The sequence below is a fragment of the Clarias gariepinus genome, chromosome 1 (assembly GCF_024256425.1).
Source record: "Clarias gariepinus isolate MV-2021 ecotype Netherlands chromosome 1, CGAR_prim_01v2, whole genome shotgun sequence".
Classification (NCBI taxonomy): Eukaryota; Metazoa; Chordata; class Actinopteri; order Siluriformes; family Clariidae; genus Clarias; species Clarias gariepinus.
Window position 1 is genome coordinate 12,161,479 of NC_071100.1, and position 20,422 is coordinate 12,181,900.

The following is a 20,422-nucleotide window of genomic DNA, read 5'->3' on the forward strand; positions in this document are numbered from 1 at the left end:
CCCAAAATATATATTGGTACTTTGGTACTATCTACCTTTTAGTGGTGTGAGATAGAAGTTACAAGTAATTTGAATGACTGGTTTTATTCCAAAAGAACGTATTGGCCGTTAGTAAGAATAAATTAATTAAATAAACAGTCGGCTGAAAACACTTTATGATCTGAATCATAAAATAATATTGACAGTAGCTTTTGATTATTTATTTTAAAAAAGAATAATTATTAAAAATGACCTTAATACAACTAATTGTCTGTTTTCTTTTTGAAGGTTAAGCTCAAGATAATGTCAGCCCTGGCAGATGTAGTTGCAGTTGGTGCGAATGGAGGAAACCCCTTTAATTTTAATGGCACTGAAAATGGATCCACATTGCAAAAGATCTGCGTGTGGCTCGGTGACTGGCAAGTGAAGGCCATAAAGGTCTGCCTTACTGATGGCCAGTCCAAGCAGTTTGGTGTACCTGCTGGGGATGTTAAAGAGTTTATATTTGAAGATGGAGAGCATTTCACCTCCCTTTCACTATGGGCAAATTCAAGGGGAACACGTCTGGGTGCCATCAAATTCAAGACAACTCACTCCAGGGAGTTCTATGTAAAGCAGAGAAGTGAAGGGTTGAACCAAGAAGTTCCAGTTGATGTTGCTTCTGGGATCTGCATGGGAATCACAGGGCGTTCAGGTTCAGATATTGATTGCTTGGGCTTCATATTCATTAACACGATCAAGTCTACTGAGCTTACAGATGTTGAGTATCCTACACTTAAGGAAGTGATACCCAAAGTGAATATCAGGGAAATCAAATCCATGACCTACCACAATGATACTTCTCAAACTCAAGAATTGAAAATTGAAACCTCCCAAAAAATAACGCCGAAATCCTCCTGGTCAGTTACTGGAAAATTGGAGTTGACATACACCCTGAAAGTGACTGCAGGAATCCCACTGATTGCAAAGAAAGAATTAAACTATGTTTTCATACTTGGTCCTACGGGTACATATCCTTCAGAGATGAGTGAAGAGAGAATGGAGCTTTACGTATTTCTTGTTACAGTCCTTCCAGGTAAAATCGTGGATGTGGACATCACACTTGTCCAGGCTCCAGTTGATCTCCCCTTCAAGGGCAAAGTCAAGATTACGTGCCATAATGGTGGTGTGCTGGAATTTAAAACCAGTGGAACCTACAAAGGTGTCACTTACACTGCTGGAGATGTAACTGTGACTGAATCAGCCAAAAACCTCGGTGGGGCCTCAAAATCTGCAAAGTTTATTCTAAAAATGTAATGAAAATTTTATATAATGAATCTCACCTATTAGATCATTCAAATCAAAAATGTCTTCTTTGTTAGCTTGGCTTAAAGGATTGTTTCAGTTATTACCTTTTAATAATCCTTATTGATATCCTCATTGATTATTTGATTTGATTTCTTTTTCAAAAGAATATTAAAATCTGTAAAGATTTCTATCAATAAAGTCAGTCTCAACATAAACACTCTACTGTTGTTTCAACTCATCTTTGCCTGTATATGAAAGCCTGTCTTTGTCCTTTCTGTTCTTTGTAGACTGTTCATATGGTGCTAAAGTACAGGAGTGTTACTTCTGAACAGAGGTGGGTAGAGTAGCCAAAAAATCTACTCAAGTAAAAGTATCTGTACTTCAAAATAAAAAGTATGGTGCAGTAAAACTCAACTAGAAGTAAAAAGTAGTAATCTGAAATATCACCCAAGTAAGTATTCGGTGAAAAGCCTCCTCAAGTACTGAGTAACTGTTTCATCACAATGTCTGATTAATTTTTTTTAGAAAGTAGATAAGCAGATAAAATCAATAAAATTAATAAAATAAACGAAAAAAAATGAAATATCTGTACAAAATATCAAATTAAGGAATAAGAAATACAAATGTCCCAATCTCAATATAAAACAATATAAAGCTTTTGAAATAAATACCTACTGTAGGTAATACATGGATGTTTGAACAGTGTAAACTATTTCCTGTGTAAGATATACTGTATATTCAGTTGCCCTGCAAATGCCTCAGCAGATAACAAATAACATTAGAACATGTACAAGAGGCTTCACTTTACCATGAACTGTGTCCAGCAGAACAAATGTAAGAAACTTGTATTTTTTAGCATCTAGCTTTATTTTCTAATTAAATGTTAAGATTGCAACATTAAATAAAACCGCTAAACTAACCGCGACATGTTTGCTTTACTGTCTACCATTGCTGAAGACAACCCTCCCCCGACCCCTGCCTTCTGTGTGGCCATTTGACTCCATGCGGTTATTCGTTTTGCGGCTGATTGGTCAAACGTAGTCATGTGATTATTGTTGCTACATCTGATTGGTGAAACAGAGTCACGTGGTAGATCCACCAGCTGCATTTCTCTGGCAAAAACAAAAAATATCTAATGTGTCGAATAAATGGTTGGAAAAGTAACAAAAAAACAAAACAAAAAAAACCCTCTTCCCAGTTGTGTTGGACTAATGGCACTTAGTTATTAACCTAGTTAACCCAGTGTAAGTATGTATCCAATGATGTAAACTTTAAAGCACTTTTTGTAAGTCGCTTTGGATAAGAGCGTCTGCCAAATGCCTAAATGTAAATGTAAATGTAACAAGTCGAGTGTAGCCGAATGTAAGAGTAACGTTTCTTCTTCATGAAGTTACTCAAGTAAAAGTAAAAAGTATGGTGCAGGAAAAAGTACTCATAGAAGTTTTTTTTTTTTTTCAAAAGTTACTTAAGTAAATATAATGGAGTAAATGATCCTTATTCACATACAATCATTCACATACACTCATGCATCCATATGTACAGATACAAAGGACAGAGAGAGAGAGAGAGAGAGAGATATTGCACTATCCCTGCTTATTCAAGATGACAGTTTATGCACTTTAATATGAGCATGGCTAACATCTGAATCTTTCATTTCTCTTTTTTATCCCTACATTTTAACTTTATTGTTACTTTTTTTCTTTGATTGTTAAAATTAGCGGACATGCTTGCTATGGTTATACCAGCGAACCATTTTTAAACTGATCTGATCGAGCGAGTGACAGAACCCTTAGCCTAACTAGCTAGCATTCCCTTGCTGTTGGTGACGTAGCATCCTGTTTTTGTATCGTTGCCGCGAAAGTTTTGCGTTTGTATTAGCGTTTAAATTACATAACTTTTTCATTTATACAATATAATATTTATAGCAACTAGTTTTTACATCTTTATACTATTTGGCTTCGCCTTTTCTGCGCTTTTTGGAGAACATGCAAGTTTCTTCGTCTAAAAACAACAAATGGAATTCAGCTCCAAACAACTAAACTCTGACTCAGGTACGATATAATTGATTGTTCAGTGTGTAGAGTGCAGGATGTTTAGACATTCTTCCGCCGTCGTTAGTGGTAATTTTATTTGTGATAGGTGTGTGTTAGTGAGCACTCTGACGAAGAAGATATCAGCGTTAGAGCAGCGCATCCAGACTTTAGAGAGGGTTAGAGAGTGTGAGAGCAGTGTTATTCCCGTAGCGGACAGTCTGGGTGCCGCAGGCGGAGATAACCAGCCCCCGACTCCGGCATTAGAGCCCTCACAGCGGGGCGAGTGGGTGACTGCTCGGCGGCATACTCGTTTAGCCAAAGCTAACGCTAAGGCTAGCCCACCGGAGCACACCTCTTCTGCGCTTCACGTGTCCAACAGGTTTGCTCTCCTCAGTGATGCACCCGCTGAGAAACCTTAAAGAGCTCTGGTTATAGGAGACTCTATAATGAGGCACGTGAAATTAGCCAGGTCTTTAGGGGCGCCAACGGCAGTGGTTAGGTGTATCCCGGGAGCCAGAGCACCGGACATAGCAGGTAATCGTAGGGCTCTAGGACACAGGTTCTCCAAGATAGTGGTACATGCTGGAGCTAATAATATACGCCTTCGTCAGTCAGAGGTTAGTAAGAATAACTTTATAGAGGTGTTTAAATTAGCTAAGGCGATGTCCGATGACATAATATGCTCTGGTCCCATCCCAATTAGACCTGGTGACATACCTCTAGCAGGTTATGGTCGCTGAACTGCTGGATGTCCAGGTGGTGCTCCGAAAACAACATGGGCTTCATTGATAATTGGAAGACCTTTGAGGGCAAAACTGGCCTGTTAGGGCGGGACGATGTCCATCCCACTCGGGAAGGTGCTGCTCTCATTTCTTGCAGTATAGCTCATAGTCTCAGAAGAGGCCTAGTTAATCGGTGACAATCCAGAGCCCAGGCCAGGGAGCAGACAGACAGGCTAAACCAACTGTCTGCTAGCTGCATAGAGTCGTCACTCAGGGTTCATCATATTGAGACTGTGTCTGTTCCCCGAGCTAAGAAAAATTTTTTAGAAAGACTCAGAAAGTTTGTTTTAATAATTTAATTAACATAAAGACCACAGCACCTCTGATCTGATTCACATTATACATTGTGTGACTGTGACCATACCTAACTGCCATTTCTCCTCTTCTTCTCTTTCTCCCCCTCTTTCTCTTTCCTCTCTCCTCCTGTCTCCCCCTTTCACTCTTTCTCTCTCTCTGTCAAGCTACACATGTCGTTCCTGAGCTGCCAGTGATCCAGACTCCCTCTGCCCTCCGGACCTGTCTGACCCATCCTGGTGCCCCCCTTCTGGCTGAAGATCTCGCCACATGGATCTCTGGGATGCGTCTGGTGTCTGGGAATGATTCTTTCTACCTAGAAAATGGTTCTGGCCTTGACTGGTGTTGGCAACTGTTTCTCTGGGGACTTGACAGTTTGATAGTTCAGGACTGGAAATTCTTACTACCTGTGTCTTCAGTTACTACCTGGACTCCTTATTAACATCACCTAACATCATCTATTATAGCTGAACTGCCTCCCACCCTACACACTGTATAAATGCAGATCATTTACTGCTTTCTGTTTCACCCAGATGAGGATGGGTTCCCTGTTGAGTCTGGTTTCTCTCAAGGTTTCTTCCTATTACCATCTCAGGGAGTTTTTCCTTGCCACTGTCGCCCTCGGCTTGCTCACCAGGGACAAACTGACCATTTTGATTGATACAAATTCACATTTCATACAAACTTAAATAAGTCTTTTGATTGTGTACAGCTGCTTTGCGGCAATGAAAATTGCTAAAAGCGCTATACAAATAAAATTGAATTGAATTGAACATACAGCTACATGACACACTGCAAGAAAGATCATATTAGGGGCTGTTTAAATTGTTTTCCGATGATACTAAGAGTTTCTGCAGGCATTGTAAGGAATTGCATCCAGGGTTATCATGCATTCTGTCAATGGGTGTGCTTTTGGAATGTAACAAACTTCCAATCTGAAGTAGATCTGATTAACTGTGATTAGATGGCTATTGATGTAAACAGTAGCCTTTAAAATTTTTTTTTTCTTCTGGGAAATTGTCAAGTATTTGGACAAAGGCAAAAATACAAAAAGAAAATTGTGTCCAAGTACACCACCACAATACACTGATCAGCCTTAACATTAAAACCACAAAGGTTTTATGACATGAGGGTTTTTTTTACGTGATTTCAGCTGCACTTATTTATTTTTTATTTTTTTGTAGGATCAGACCAAACAGACTGGCTGTTAGTCCAAGTGAACATCAGTAACCCTTTTTTATCAGAAGAGAGTTATGAGATATACGCGTATTGATGTCTATTAATTTCCTTATGATTATTTAAAAGAGCAATATCAGTTTTCAAGGGAATCATTAATTTACTTAACACATCTCTTGAAACCGCATATTGCAAATGTCAGAAACCGCGGGTCTGCGCTTAGAACAGAAAATATTCTGTGCATAGCACTTCGTTTTTTGCGTCAGGACAAATAATATGGCCGATGCAGAGCATGTGGGAAAGGCACCTGTATGTCTGGCACTTAAACACTTCTTAGGCCTTGTTCACACGGGCGTTAAGTTTTTGGATAAACGAACGTGCTCTGAACGTCCTAGACGTTTATGTTGCATTTTGTAGTGGCGCTTGATTGACTTCTACACCGGCGTTCGTTTGTCTCTGTCTAACGTCAGCCTGCAGCCCAAATTGTAGTTTGTGTGTTAACCTGTGGGGGCAGTGTGTCGGGAACTGAATATGAAAGCCCGCTGCTACAGGGTTCACTCTCTGACTGCACAACGTTGGATTAAAGGAAGTCTTTTTTTGTGGTTTATGAAGAAATGAAAATTTCCGCGTAAGTTTTTCAACAATGATTTTTTTTATTTTGCCCTTTTCCGCATTTCCCTATGTATAGCATGGAGGATCATGGGATATCTCCGGTTCTCCGAAGCGTAAAATGAACGCGCAGAAAACGAACTAGAAGCGGTTTTCCTGCGTTTGTTGAGTTTTGAACGCCAAGAAAAAGCTGCATGCAACGTTTTTTTAATGCCGTATAAACGCGCAGCCGGACAAACGCACGTCACCAAAGCCCGTGTGAACACTCCCATTGACTCCTATGTGTAGAAAACACTCGCCGCTTGATCCGCGCTTACCGGACGCTACAAACGCAAGAAAAACGCTCGATTTTAACGCCCGTGTGAACAAGGCCTTACACACGTGTGTACAGTTCCCTGGACATAAACCTCTGCATGTTATTAAAGGAATTCCACAGAGTGGCAGGTTTGTCCTTTCTAGTAAAATCTATGACGCATATTTAATATGTAGTCATACTATTTATATCTACTGTATACATGTATTCATCCTGCACACACACACACACACACACACACACACACACTTAATCCTTCCATATATGACTTTCTATTTCAGGGTTTCCAAATGTAATTGGGTGCATTGATGGCACCCACATTTATATTAAAGCTCCTTCAATAAATGAGGGAGACGATGTTAATAGGAAATCAATTCATAGTAGCAATGTTCAGGTAACAACTTGATTTTTTGCCTTGTTAAAATCATTAAACTCATAATTTTTTCCACTAACTATAGGTAATATGTGAAGCATGCGACATCATAGTGGCTTGTGTTGTGCTTGGCAACATTGCCACTATAAGAGGAGAGAGCCACCCTTCTTGTATTGAAGAAGATGGCCCAGAGGAACCTCTACAGATTTTGGCACACAACAGAGATGGAAGACTTTTGGGAGACAGGATTTGTCAAAATTACTTTTATTAAATAGTTTGCACTGGTTAATTTCTTTATTTCCTGAAAAACAATGAACGTAAAGTGTTTGTGTTTTCTTTTATTACATTGCTTTATAATGCTTGATACAACACTTATAACATGCAACAGATTAATATACACACAAGTTCTCACCTTAAGGCGATGCTCCAATAATTCATTTTCTAGTATTGCTTTTTTAATGGATAGCCTTTTCTCTCCCATTTGAAGCTGTATAAGGTCCATCTCCATGTCACTTTTTCTCATTTGTTTTTGAAGATGGACCTTATACAGCTCCTTTTCTGGCAAGTAGGAAGGCAAAAATAATTAAATAAATGAGATTCTGTCAGACAATAAAATTTAAATATGGACAACTGCACACAAATTCTTACACTTCTTAGATCGTGCATTGAAGTTGAAGGACCTTCATTCGTAGGCGAATCCCCAGGTAGGTACTGTAAAAGAACAATGACAGTCTGTTAATCTAATGTAAAAAGGAAGCATGCATTATAATGGTATGCATCATACCTCAGTGGACCTACCAGCATTGACCACTTCTGTCACAGCAGATGTGGTCTCTTCATCATCATCTTCATTCCTCTATCAGCATCTATAAGGAAATACAACCCATAAAATTCTCAATATTATCAAAGAAAAACCAATAATGCAAAGAAAAAAAAAATGTCAAGGTAATACAACTAAGATCACAGGATCACAGTAGCCTATACATCATATGCAGTTAAATAAAGTAAGCCTGGATACAAATGTTAAGCACGTTCAAAAAGACTTAAAGTAACAGAGATAGTAATTTATTAAGTCATATAATGAAAACAAATCATAGTGTTAAACTTACATTTCACCATGTTACTTTTGTGTGACAGAGCCAGCTCCTCAGATGGGGTGAGGGGAGGTGGTGGTGGGCTTCAGCCTTCTTTCTATTACCTACTGTACATGACAGAAAGAATATACTAAATCATGTTTAATAAATAGTTTAGTGATCGTGTAATCAAATATTATTTTTTTGCAGAACGTTTCTGTGTTTTAATTTCACTTGGCTTCTGGCTCCAGAAAGATTACAGCTTATTAAATCAGAAACCATAAATTCCTGGTAAATATACATTGGTATTTTAACCTAAAGAAATTAATGGCAGGAAAAGTAAATGCTTTCGTGTAACAGTCAAAAGAATGCAGAAGGGGTGTTTAATTATTTTGCATTATAATAAAAAGGGAGGTGATGTCAAATTTACAATTTAATATTCTCATGCATTTACTCTGTCCGTTATTTTTTGCCAAGCCAACTCTCTTTTTTTTAGTCGTATTGCTTTTTTTCATTATTATTGGCTTGAATTTTTCATACACGTGCATTAAAACCTCTGTGAAGTATGCCGCTCTCTTTTTTCACTTTGATTTTCCATTTTGACTCGTGAGATCGGCGATCCATTGAAAATGTCTTTATGTGTGCACCGTGCACGCGCACTAACTCTGGGTAACCAGTAAAGGGTTGATTAAACTTACTCTTCTTAGGGGTTTTGGAACCAACATACTTATGGTATGCGGGTTTGGGGTTAATCAACCCAGAGGTTATGATTAACCAAATGGTAAGTTAACCAAGCTTTCTGGAATACCCCCCTGGCCTTAGGCAGACTATTTATTACTAAACTGATTAGCTACCTAGGCTCAGGTGAGCGCTCCCATCACCTGACCGAGGTGCATTCTGGGAAATTAAGTTCAAACTAAAGGAAAACACAAAATGGAGGCTCTGCGCATGGCCCCCTTCGGTGTATACCCGTGACACATATCCCTAAAACTGTATAATAAAAACACTGTGATCAATTGGCACCCCATCCTGGGTGTACCCTGCCTCACGCTCTAAGTTTCCTGGGATAGGCTCCAACCCCTATAAAGCGTTATAGACAATGAGCGAGTGAGTGGTGCGTATATAGGTAAACCTAGAATAGGCAGACACAGTCAGATTTCTCCCCTTATGCATGTGGGCGAAGAGGCAGGGCCTCTGGTGAAAAATCATTGTGAATCAATCTCAGGCTTTTCCCTGCCCTATAAAAACAAGGCGGGTAGTGTAGCTCAAGGTTAGGGAGGTGTTCAGAGCAGAGTCATGTGGCAGACACTTAAAACACAGAAGAGTGGCATGCGAGTGGGGTGATGCAACACGTGCACACCTTCACTATTCTTTCCTTCCCCTCCTCCAAACTTGTTACAATGATGAAAAATTGACTAGGTTTTGTTGTTAGTCTTTTGGGTCCTCCTGTCATGGGGTCCCCACAACAGACAATTTAATTTTGCACAACAAGGTAAAAAAACTTTTGCCAGCATTGAAAGTCTCAATAAGCAAAGGTGTCTCCATCATCCGTACATACTGTAGAAGAAATTTGGAACCACCAAAATGCTTCCTAGAGCAGGCCCCCTGGTCAAACTGAGTGATCAGGGCAGGAGAGCCTTAATTAGAGAGATGACCAAAAACCCAGTCATCACTCTAAAAGAGCTCCAGTGTTTCTCTCTGGAGAGAGGAGCACCTTCTAAAAAAACAACCATAACTGCGGAACTTTACCAATTAGACCCATATGGTAGAGTGGCTAGACGGAAGCCACTTCTAAGTAAAAGACAAATGACAGCCAAAGGCACCTGAAGAACTCTCAGACCATGAGAAACAAAATTCTCTGGTCAGTTGAAACAAAGATTAAAGTCTTTGGCCTGAATGCTAAGCATCATGTTTGGAGAAAACCAGGCACGGCTCATCACCTGGCCAACACCATCTCTAAAGTGGAGCATGGTAGTGGCAGACCGGGACCTTCAATGCTGCAAAATGTTTTCTGTACCCTGTCCCAGATCTGTGCCACATACAATCCTGTCTCAGAGGTCTGCATACAATTTATTGGACTTCATGGCTTGGTTTAAATTTCAGTTTAACTGAATGTACCACAGGTGGACTCCAACCTAGTTGTAAAAAAACTTCTCAAAAAAGGATGCACCTGACAATTCAGACAATTACAATACAGTGGAACCTCGGATTACAAGTAACGCGGTTTACGAGTGTTCCGCAAGACGAGCAAAGATTTTTAATAAATTTTGACTTGAACAACGAGCATTGTCTTGGTTTACCGAGTATCATGTATCACGCATGCGCTTCTAGTTTTGACACCGAGCGTTACGTGATCACAACTGAGCCAACGGTTTTTCTCTCTCTTGCGCTGCGGAATTGTAGGTAATCGTCTCCCCTGCTGGGTGAATACACAAACACACAATTATGCAAACAAACACACACAAACCCTGCAAGCACTAGGACCCAGCAGGGGAGACGATAGGTAATGTGTGTGTGTGTGTGTATGTGTGTGTGTGCATGGTAGAGTGTGTGTGTTTGTTTAAGAACCTGAGAGGAGGGGCTGTAAAACCGAGAGAGAGAGAGAGAGTGTGTGTGTGTGTGTTAACACATTAACGGAGAGACCGTTTTTAAAACCGTTTAAAAATGAGCAAGGATCATCGCTAGTCACACTCGCGTGAGCGCATACTTTACAGCAGTGATTCCGTTTGTATGCGCTCACGCGAGTGTGACTAGCAATGTTCCTTGCTAAATTTTTAAATGGTTAATTTTTAAACGGTTTTTAAAAAACGGTCTCTCCGTTAATGTGTGTGTGTCTGTGTGTGTGTGTGTACGCACATTACACACACACACACACACAGCGCCTGTGTGCATAAATGGAAACACTTATTTGTCTGGATTTTTTTTTTTTAAGGTAAAGTGCAGGTTAATTTGTTATATTTTTACTTTATATTTTGTGTTAATTATTTTTATGGATTTAATTTTTTTGGCCTGTAGAATGAATAATTTGAGTTTCCATTATTTCCTATGGGAAAATAAAATTTGTTTTTTTGGAATACGAGCCCACTTCCGGGAACGAATTATGCTCGTAATCCGAAGTTTCACTGTACATAGTTTGGCAGTTCAACCTATGGTAAAATATATTTTAAAAAAAAAAGGTATTTCATTAAACAAAAAAAAGTGCGAAGTAAATCTCAACTCAACAATTGTGACAAACAATTGTTGGTGGATGTCACACTGAGATCAATTTTAAATGTAATTTTCAGTGTCAGGCTGTGAATACTTATAACCATGTAATTTTTATTTTTATGTTTTTTAATAAACTTGCAAATATTTAACCAAACTTCTTTCCCAATTATGGGGTATTGTTTGTAGAATTATAAGGAAAATAATGAATGTAATCCATTTTGAAATAAGGCTGTAACATAAAATGTGGGAAAAAGTGAAACACTGTAAATACTTTCCGAATGCACCTAAGGTGAAAAGCTAAAATAATTGAAATGGTGAAAATTTGTAAATTTTCAAGTCATTTGATGAGGAACACCTGTGACATGCCCAGAGTATGACATCACAGTATATGCCACCTTACACTCACTAGTACAGCAAAAGTTTAGACTCAATGTACAAGCACTGTCTGTGGCAGATAATCACCACCTCACAGTCTCTACCCCTAAGTAACTATGAGGTAACAGTATAGGGTCAGTGTATGAAACACTGCGTGTAAGTCAAGAGACTGCAGTTAGTAACAGGTGAGACGGGAAAGCTCATCATCTGCTGGTCATTCCAGGGACACTAATGGTATGATAATTATGGTCTTTATTTACTGATTATCACTTGAATCTGAGTTATTTGATATTTAATTTAATTACTATAGTTCTCAATACAGGAGAGAAACAGTAACTTATGGTATGCTGTAATTGTTGTTAATGCATTTACAATAAATGTAATATGATGTCATGTATTGCATGTTTGTTAAACAGTTCCTGGAATAGTACTGTATGTGTTAAACTTATTTCAATTATTTTGTTGTTGTATTATTAAGTAGTGATGCATTATTTTCTTTGTGATTTCCGTTTAAGGTTATTGACCACTTAGTTTAATCTTTAATGCATTTTGAAAAAAAAATTATAAAAGTGAGTCTTTTGTTCAGATGCATGAGTTTCTACGTGGCTTTTACAAACTGAAAGTGCATGCATATTGTAACGACTGCATTAGTGACTGTTTGGGCACTGTTGTTTTTCAGTGAAATGGCTAAAGCTAATATTTTAGGACTTCAAGATCAGTTCAACTGTTCAATCTGTCTGGATCTAATAAAGAATCCAGTGACTCTACAGTGTGGACACAGTTTCTGTATGAAGTGTATTAATGCCTGTTGGGATCAGGAGGATCAGAAGGTAGTCTATAGCTGTCCTCAGTGTAGACAAACCTTCACTCCAAGACCTGCTGTGAGTAAAAACACCATGCTGGCTGACATAGTGGAGACTCTGAAGAAGGCAGGAGTCCAACCTACACCTCCTGCTCAGTGTTCTGCTGGACCTGAAGATGTGGAGTGTGATTCCTGCACTGAGAGAAAACACAAAGCCATCAAGTCCTGTCTGGTGTGTCTGGCCTCTTTCTGTGAGACTCACCTCCAGCCTCACTATAAATCTCCTGCCTTTAAGAAGCACAAGCTGGTGGAAGCCTCCAGACGACTCCAGGAGCAGATCTGCTCTCAGCATGGCAAACTGCTGGAGGTTTACTGTCGCACTGACCAGCAGTGTATCTGCATGTTGTGTGCCATGGATCAACATAAAGGACACGATACAGTATCAGCTGCAGCAGAAAGAGCTGAGAAACAGGTAACAATGTCTCACAGCCAGACATGCAGGCAAATCTCTGTGCAAAAAGCTAAATAAACCCCAGTACAATTACAATAGACTTTCAAATGGATACCTGCTGAATTATGAAGTTTTCTCAATCATCTAGTCAAGATAATAGCTTCATATCAAGTCTACATTAAGCATGAGAATATAGAAAGTGTCATTTCTGTAATTTTTTACTGTGGCATGGTTTTTAATTGACAATTGGGTTGGTTTGGTTGCATTGGTTAGTATTTCAAAAAGTGCTAACCTCCTAGGATTTTCACACACAAAAGTTAATAACTTATAGAATCTGTGAATATCCCAGGAAGTCACCAGTTTCTAAAATATTAGATCTATGTAGTTTATGTGATTCGGTGCCCACGGTAGCCTCAGATTCTTGTTCTTGACTGACCAAGAGTGGACTCACATTCTATTCTCAGGTGATTGCTACTCACTGTGAATGTAAAGACTGCTTAATTTACTTTTTTATAGACTTTGTCAGACCCTTTGGACCCTTTTGAAAATCCCAGCAGATCGGTGGTTTCTGAAACACTCAAACCAGCCCTTGTAATACCAACCATCATGCAAAATCCTGATGCTTAATCGTTATTTCAACTGAAGCTCTTGATTTATAGCTGCATTTTATACATTCCGCTCTCAAATGCCTTCAAACCTGGCAGTAGAATTTGCTATTGACGGTCTGTCCCCTGGGGACGATGCACAATGCTGCGAATGTTGAAAAAGACGATGAGCATGCACTTGACCGAGCTGCAGACCTGTCCCGTCTTTGTCAGTCGTGAAGATGATGAGCCTCCTCCATGATGGAGACTGTTGCTTTCCTCACCAGTAATGATCCATGACATGATCATCCACGGCACGCTGACTGAGTTCGTGGCAGACTTGGATGCAATGTTTTTTCTGCTCCTGGGTCAACAGCCTGGGGACGAACTTTGCAGCAACACAGCACATGTTCAAATCACACGTTGTGGGTTGTTCTTTGATAATCAAGGTGCACAAGTTGCCAAATGGTTTTGACATTTTTAAGTGTTGAGCTTGTTGAAGATCTTCCTGGTGTCTTGTCATCTTCCAGTAATGTTCCTTCACTCTTGAAGTCTTCACAATGTATACGGATACACACATATACGGGTAGTTCATGCAACTATGTACATTTTTATGTGAGCCTATTAGAACTAATAACCGATTTCATGTCTCATTGACCTCATTTTAATTGAGTAGTTAAAAAGTAGATTCTCTTCTGTCTGACATGCTGTTGAATTATATGCCTTGTTATTGCACAGAAACAGTTACTGGAAAAGATTCAGGAAGGAGAGGAGCAGCACCATAAGCTAACAAAAGCAGTGGTGTCTTACATGGTGAGTTTCAAGAACATCTTAATGTTAAAAGCGCAGTTCAATTTCTTTAGTTTCTATAAATCAATTAATCGTTTTACTATTTTGGGTTCCATTAAAATAGCTGAAAAATCCCCTTTGTGTGTTGTAACAGCGCTCCGCACAAAAAGCGTTGCAGGAACATGAAAGGATATTTAGTGATCTGATCAAATTCACTAAGAGACGCTGTGAGGTAACGGCGCTGATCAGAGCTCAAAAGAAAGCTGTAGTCAGTCGGGCTGATGCAGTGTTTGGGAAACTGAAGCAGGAGATGGCAGAGCTGAAGAGGAGAGATGCTAAGATGAAGGAGCTTTCATACATGGAGGATCCCATTTATTTTTTACAGGTAACATCACCGAGACAATGATCACAATAATGTGAGAAGGTTTTAGCAATTCTCAAAAATCGGTAAGTTAAAGAGTAATCAAATGTCCCCGGGAGATGGTCTTATAAGCAGGAATGCTACGCGATTGGACGCGATTGGAGAGCTGGTTTGTTGGTTTGTTTGGAGATGGACTCAAGGAAGTGGTGGAGAGGAGGACACTAAACAAAATGCTGTCCATCATGGCCAACCCCGACCACCCACTGCACATAGTTTTCAGCAAACAGAAGTATGTTTAGTGGAAGACTGACATATTCAGGACATTCTTTGTCCCTAGAGCTATTTGGCTTTTCAACACCTCACTACAAGGGCATTGGAATGTGGACTGGGAGATCTAGGCTAAGGCTCATGTGTTATATACAGAACATCACGGTGCATAACACACTCAACGGTTAGCTTCAGAGTCTGCTCAGTTATTCTTACTATAGCATGTCTTTTCCATTCCGCATAGATTCTTTGTTATTGTCAAGCTGATCTTTGCACAATTACTTGGGTATTTGCACAATTAACTTCATTATTTTTTTTTTTAGGGCCCAAGCACTATGACATCAGCCATGTCATCATAGTGTGTGAGGGCACTCTTTTTCTGAAAGGGCTAATGTCATCTAGAGCTTAAACTTATGGCAAAAAATAACTTTCTTAGTCGTATGGTATATATTATATAGTTATATAATATGTCATAATTGCAACCTCAATATGAGTGACATTACATTGAGTGACCTTATTTTGTGATGCTTTTTTTAAACTGGAATTTTTTTTTAAGTGACATCATACTGAGTGGCCATATTTTCCCTGCATCCAGGTCTTTCTGAAGATCTAAACATGCTCAAAAAGCTATAACACCAGCACAATGATAAGAGTGCTGATGTCCTTGTGTGTGAAGGGCGCTAATGTTTTTCTAAGGATTATTATTATGTGCTCAATTAAAAAAAAAATGTTATTAACCACTTTTATTAAAAAAATTATAAAACACCCTAACATGCTTAACATGTTGGAATCTGCTGCAATTCAGCTGAATAGTTTTCGCATTGTCATGGGATTTACTTAACAGGTAGTCAGTTATAAACTATATCTACTGTGTATATATATCATTAGCAAAACCCACCTTAGAAATTTTGACATACTCCTCTTAGGGGATTTATAGAATCGCCACCAAACCTGGGCCTATGTCTCAAGAAATTGAGGATGCAAAATTGCACAGGGATTTTTTTATATTTTAAACAAGGCAGCCATGACGATGCTTTTAAACAAAAAAAAAAAGTGGTTAGCAACTTCCTGTGTGACATTATATTGTGTGAGATCATTTTGGATGACATCACACTGTGTCGCCACTGAATACCATGCTTTCATCATCCATGTTTTTTTGGAGGTTTTAACAGAAAATTCCTCCTTTTTCTAAAAATATGTCATAATAGTATTATGTTCACTTTTAAGTGCATGTACCAACTGTGTTTCTGGTGCGCCCAGGTGGCTATGGCGCAGGGTGTTTGGACTCGATCATCATTGCTTGCAATTATATATATATATTTTTAATGTTATTTTGATGTCTGCAACACCACAGAAAAAGTCCAAAGTTTTAAAAAAATCTTTATAAATGACCTGAATTAATACTTATTAACTAATCGACAGTTGAATCCATTGCCAACTAATTTGATTATGTAATTTAACTAATGTAATTTTCATCATATACACTCACCTAAAGGATTATTAGGAACACCATACTAATATGGTGTTTGACCCCCTTTCGCCTTCAGAACTGCCTTAATGCTACGTGCCATTGATTCAACAAGGTGCTAAAAGCATTGTTTAGAAATGTTGGCCCATATTGATAGGATAGCATCTTGCAGTTGATGGAGATTTGTGGGATGCACATTCAGGGCACGAAGCTCCCGTTCCACCACATTCCAAAGATGCTCTTGGATTGGGTTGAGATCTGGTGACTGTGGGGGCCATTTTAGTACAGTGAACTCATTGTCATGTTCAAGAAACCAATTTGAAATGATTGGAGCTTTGTGACATGGTGCATTATCCTGCTGGAAGTAGCTATCAGAGGATGGGTACATGATGGTCATAAAGGGATGGACATGGTCAGAAACAATGCTCAGGTAGCTCATGGCATTTAAACGATGCCCAATTGGCACTAAGAGGGCCTCAAGTGTGCCAAGAAAACATCCCCCACACCATTACACCACCACCACCAGCCTGCACAGTGGTAACAAGGCATGATGGATCCATGTTCTCATTCTGTTTATGCCAAATTCTTACTCATCAGACCAGGCAACATTTTTCCAGTCTTCAACTGACCAATTTTGGTGAGCTCGTGCAAATTGTAGCCTCTTTTTCCTATTTGTAGTGGAGATGAGTGGTACCCTGTAGGGTCTTCTGCTGTTGTAGCCCATCCGCCTCAAGGTTGTGCGTGTTGTGGCTTCACAAATGCTTTGCTGCATACCTCGGTTGTAACGAGTGGTTATTTCAGTCAAAGTTGCTTTTCTATCAGCTTGAATCAGTCGGCCCATTCTCCTCTGACCTCTAGCATCAACAAGGCATTTTCGCCCACAGGACTGCCGCATACTGGATGTTATATGGATATATATACATACATATATATATAGGACACATTGTAGGATTTATTTGCAAATTATTGTGGAAAATAAGTATTTGGTCAATAACAAAGTTTCATCTTAATACATTGTTATATACCCTTTGTTGGCAATGACAGACAAGGTTTTCACACACTGTTGCTGGTATTTTGACCCGTTCCTCCATGCAGATCTCCTCTAGAGCAGTGATGTTTTGGGGCTGTCGCTGAGCAACATGGACTTCCAACTCCCTCCAAAGATTTTCTATGGGGTTGAGATCTGGAGACTGGCTAGACCACTCCAGGTCCTTGAAATGCTTCTTACGAAGCCACTCCTTTGTTTCCCAGGTGGTGTGTTTGGGATCATTGTCATGCTGAAAGACCCAGCTACATTTCATCTCCATTGCCCTTGCTGATGGAAGGAGGTTTTCACATAAAATCTCACAATACATGGCCCCATTCATTCTTTCCTTTACACCGATCAGTCGTCCTGGTCCCTTTGCAGAAAAACAGCCAAAGCATGATATTTCCACCCCCATGCTTCACAGCCGGTATGGTGTTCTTTGGATGCATTCTTTTTTCTCCAAACACGACAAGTTGAGTTTTTACCCAAAAGTTCTATTTTGGTTCCATCTGACCATATGACATTCTCGCAGTCCTCTTCTGGATCATCCAAATTCTCTCTAGCAAAATTAAGACGGGCCTGGACATGTACTGGCTTAACCATGGGGACACGTCTGGTGCTGCAGGATTTGAGTCCCTGGCGGCGCAGTGTGTTACAGTTACTCTCTGCAGGTCATTCACTAGATCGCCCGTGTGGTTCTGGGATTTTTGCTTACAGTTCTTGTGATCATTTTGACCCCACAAGGTGAGATCTTGCCTGGAGCCCCAGATCGAGCTGACTATGGTGGCTGACTAAATACTTTTGCCCTACTGTATATTGTGGGTGTATATTGTGTTTAAGAAAGATATATACAGGTTATCATATCTTACATGTATTTATTGTTTCTATGTAGAATTTCAAGTCTATGGGGTGCGACGTACCAACCATCACATTACATTCTCTCCTTAATTTTAAGAATGTAATAAAGCCTGTTTCTCAACTGAGGAGGGAGCTAGAAGAGCTTCGTAAAGACCAGATTATGGATATATCGAGTCAAGGTAAGCTATAGCTTCTACTTTATATACCACAAATATGTGGTAAAGAGAGGGCAAAGTTAATATCCTGTTTTAGGTCTGAATTACACACACCTTACTTTTGTCTGGGATTTTTTAGGTCCTGCACATATATGTTAATACTGCATGGTTAAACTTTCGACACACAATATCAATGTATATTAATAAATAATGGAATCAATGAACAAACTAAAAATTTTGTAGATCTGGATGAAGTGAGGAGAATTTATTGCAGCAATAAAATCCAAATGAGCCGTACTCTAATGCTTAAGTGGCAAACCCAAGCATCTCCAAGAGCAGACTGACTTGGCAAGCTTATGCACATTCCTTGTATACAGTTTTACAAATGGGTGGGGGAACACTTGCCCCTCCTACAGTTTTTTATTATCTATTTCCTGCCAACATTGACTTCCATTATAATCAGATTTTCTTTAGATTTCATGTCATACTTTGACTCCCATTATAGTTCTAACTTTCTTACAATTTACTTCCCATTATCTTTTATTTGGTTTATAAAAAATAGTAAAACAATACACCATGATGTCTGACTCCTACATTTCATCCCATTCTAACTTTATTCCTTTCCATTATCTTTAAACTTCTTTTTGCTCAATCTAAAAAAAATAACATCTAAAATCCAATCTAAAAAGATGGCACTTCTTGTTTTTACGTCATACCCGCCGTTATCTGACTCCTGTATTTCCGGGTTAACTTCAAAGTGTTGGAAGACAGACCATTGGTAAACATCCCTTTATGTATTGTTTCAATGTTATCGTCTTTTATTTTGTTTATGTCGTGCTTATGTGTCTTATTTTACTATGTTGCAGCCAATTGTGCCAGCTCTAACAACCCTGTAGATGATCGAGCCGCTGTGGGTACCATGAAGGTTGGGTGCAGTCCTCAGTCCTCCACACAGTATTTTCAGGAGAAAGGGTCCACTTCTGTCAAGAATGATGATGATTCCTATCCTGGCCCCGCCAAGCGACGTCGCACACTCACTCTGTACCCCCATGTTTTTACACCCATAGGATCAGAGCTTAGTAATGAACTAAAGCCAGTTTGTTATAACGTTGCCACTCCGACCGATTTCAAAGTGTCTGTCGGTACACAAACTGATGAAAGTGTTTCTGTTGGCACCCAAACCGATTTTACTCCTGCACTGTCTGTGAACAGACGCGTTTTTACTTTTATGCCTCTCACCTCTCAACTTCCTGTGGCTGTTGTTTTTCCTCAGAGAGTATTGCCTTCTGATATGTGATATCTCATCTGTACATTACGGATGCTTACCCAGGCCCACTATGTCTTGTGTATCTTTTTTAGTTGGGGCCTTATACTCTGTATGCATTAATTTGTGACTGATCCTTATATTTAAACTCAGTATTTCTAAAACTTACTTTTGTCTATGGCTAAATAGGTACATACGTTCTGTACACACTGTTCTTTAAACCTGTTCTTGTGAGTAGCTCTGTACGTTCTGTGCCTTTACTGCATACTATTCCTCTATTGCATTACTGTATGTGCTGTTTCCTTGCTCCGTCACGGTATTGTGCGCTCTTTAAGCTTGTTCTTATTTTGTCCTGTCCATTCCTATGTTAGATGAAATAGTTAATAATCTTTGTAAGTTTTTTTCTCTAATCTATGTTATTTCTTATAACTATTAAACAAGTACCTGTTTCAAAATGTTTACAATTGACTATTCAATTAATGTATTATTAACAGTATAGGGGGTTTGACGATCAAAATAAAACCCCTAGTTTTAGACCACAATAATTCATTAGTATGGAGGAAAACGTTTCCTGACCTGCTCCTCCAAAACACCCCAAAGTGGCTCATGAGTGTTTAAATCTGGTGACTGTGCAGGCCGTGGGAGATGTTCAACTTTACTTTCATGTTCATCAAACCACTCTGTCACCACTCTTTTATGTGTATCAGTGCATTATCAACTTGATACACAGCATCAGCTTCAGGATATAATGTTTGAACCATTGGGTGCACACGGTCCTCCAGAATGGTTCGGTAGTCCTTGGCAGTGACACACCTATATAGCACAAGTATTGGGCATGATATTGCAGCCCAAACCATCACTAATCCACCCCCATGCTTCACTCCGTACGCCTGCG

General features: G+C 39.3%; 2 protein-coding genes across 3 annotated transcripts; both read left to right on the forward strand.

Moving 5' to 3' along the window:
• Nucleotides 1–273: 273 nt before the first annotated feature.
• On the forward strand, nucleotides 274–1,275 carry LOC128520292 (aerolysin-like protein). The gene has a single exon (XM_053494477.1). It carries the CDS (start codon nucleotides 283–285, stop codon nucleotides 1,273–1,275), a length of 993 nt encoding a protein of 330 aa, XP_053350452.1. The 5' UTR covers nucleotides 274–282.
• Nucleotides 1,276–11,667: 10,392 nt separating this feature from the next.
• Nucleotides 11,668–19,718, forward strand: LOC128527004 (E3 ubiquitin/ISG15 ligase TRIM25-like). Of its 2 annotated transcripts, none has more exons than XM_053499265.1 (6): nucleotides 11,668–11,686; nucleotides 12,181–12,775; nucleotides 14,077–14,151; nucleotides 14,282–14,512; nucleotides 18,143–18,287; nucleotides 19,130–19,718. In XM_053499265.1, the coding sequence occupies exons 2-6, from the start codon at nucleotides 12,185–12,187 to the stop codon at nucleotides 19,558–19,560; spliced, it is 1,473 nt and encodes a 490-aa protein (XP_053355240.1). In that variant the 5' UTR covers nucleotides 11,668–11,686; nucleotides 12,181–12,184; the 3' UTR covers nucleotides 19,561–19,718. The 2 variants fall into 2 exon arrangements, with proteins under 2 accessions (XP_053355240.1, XP_053355249.1); XM_053499274.1 differs by having other exon boundaries at nucleotides 18,206–18,287.
• The last annotated feature ends 704 nt before the right edge of the window (nucleotides 19,719–20,422 follow it).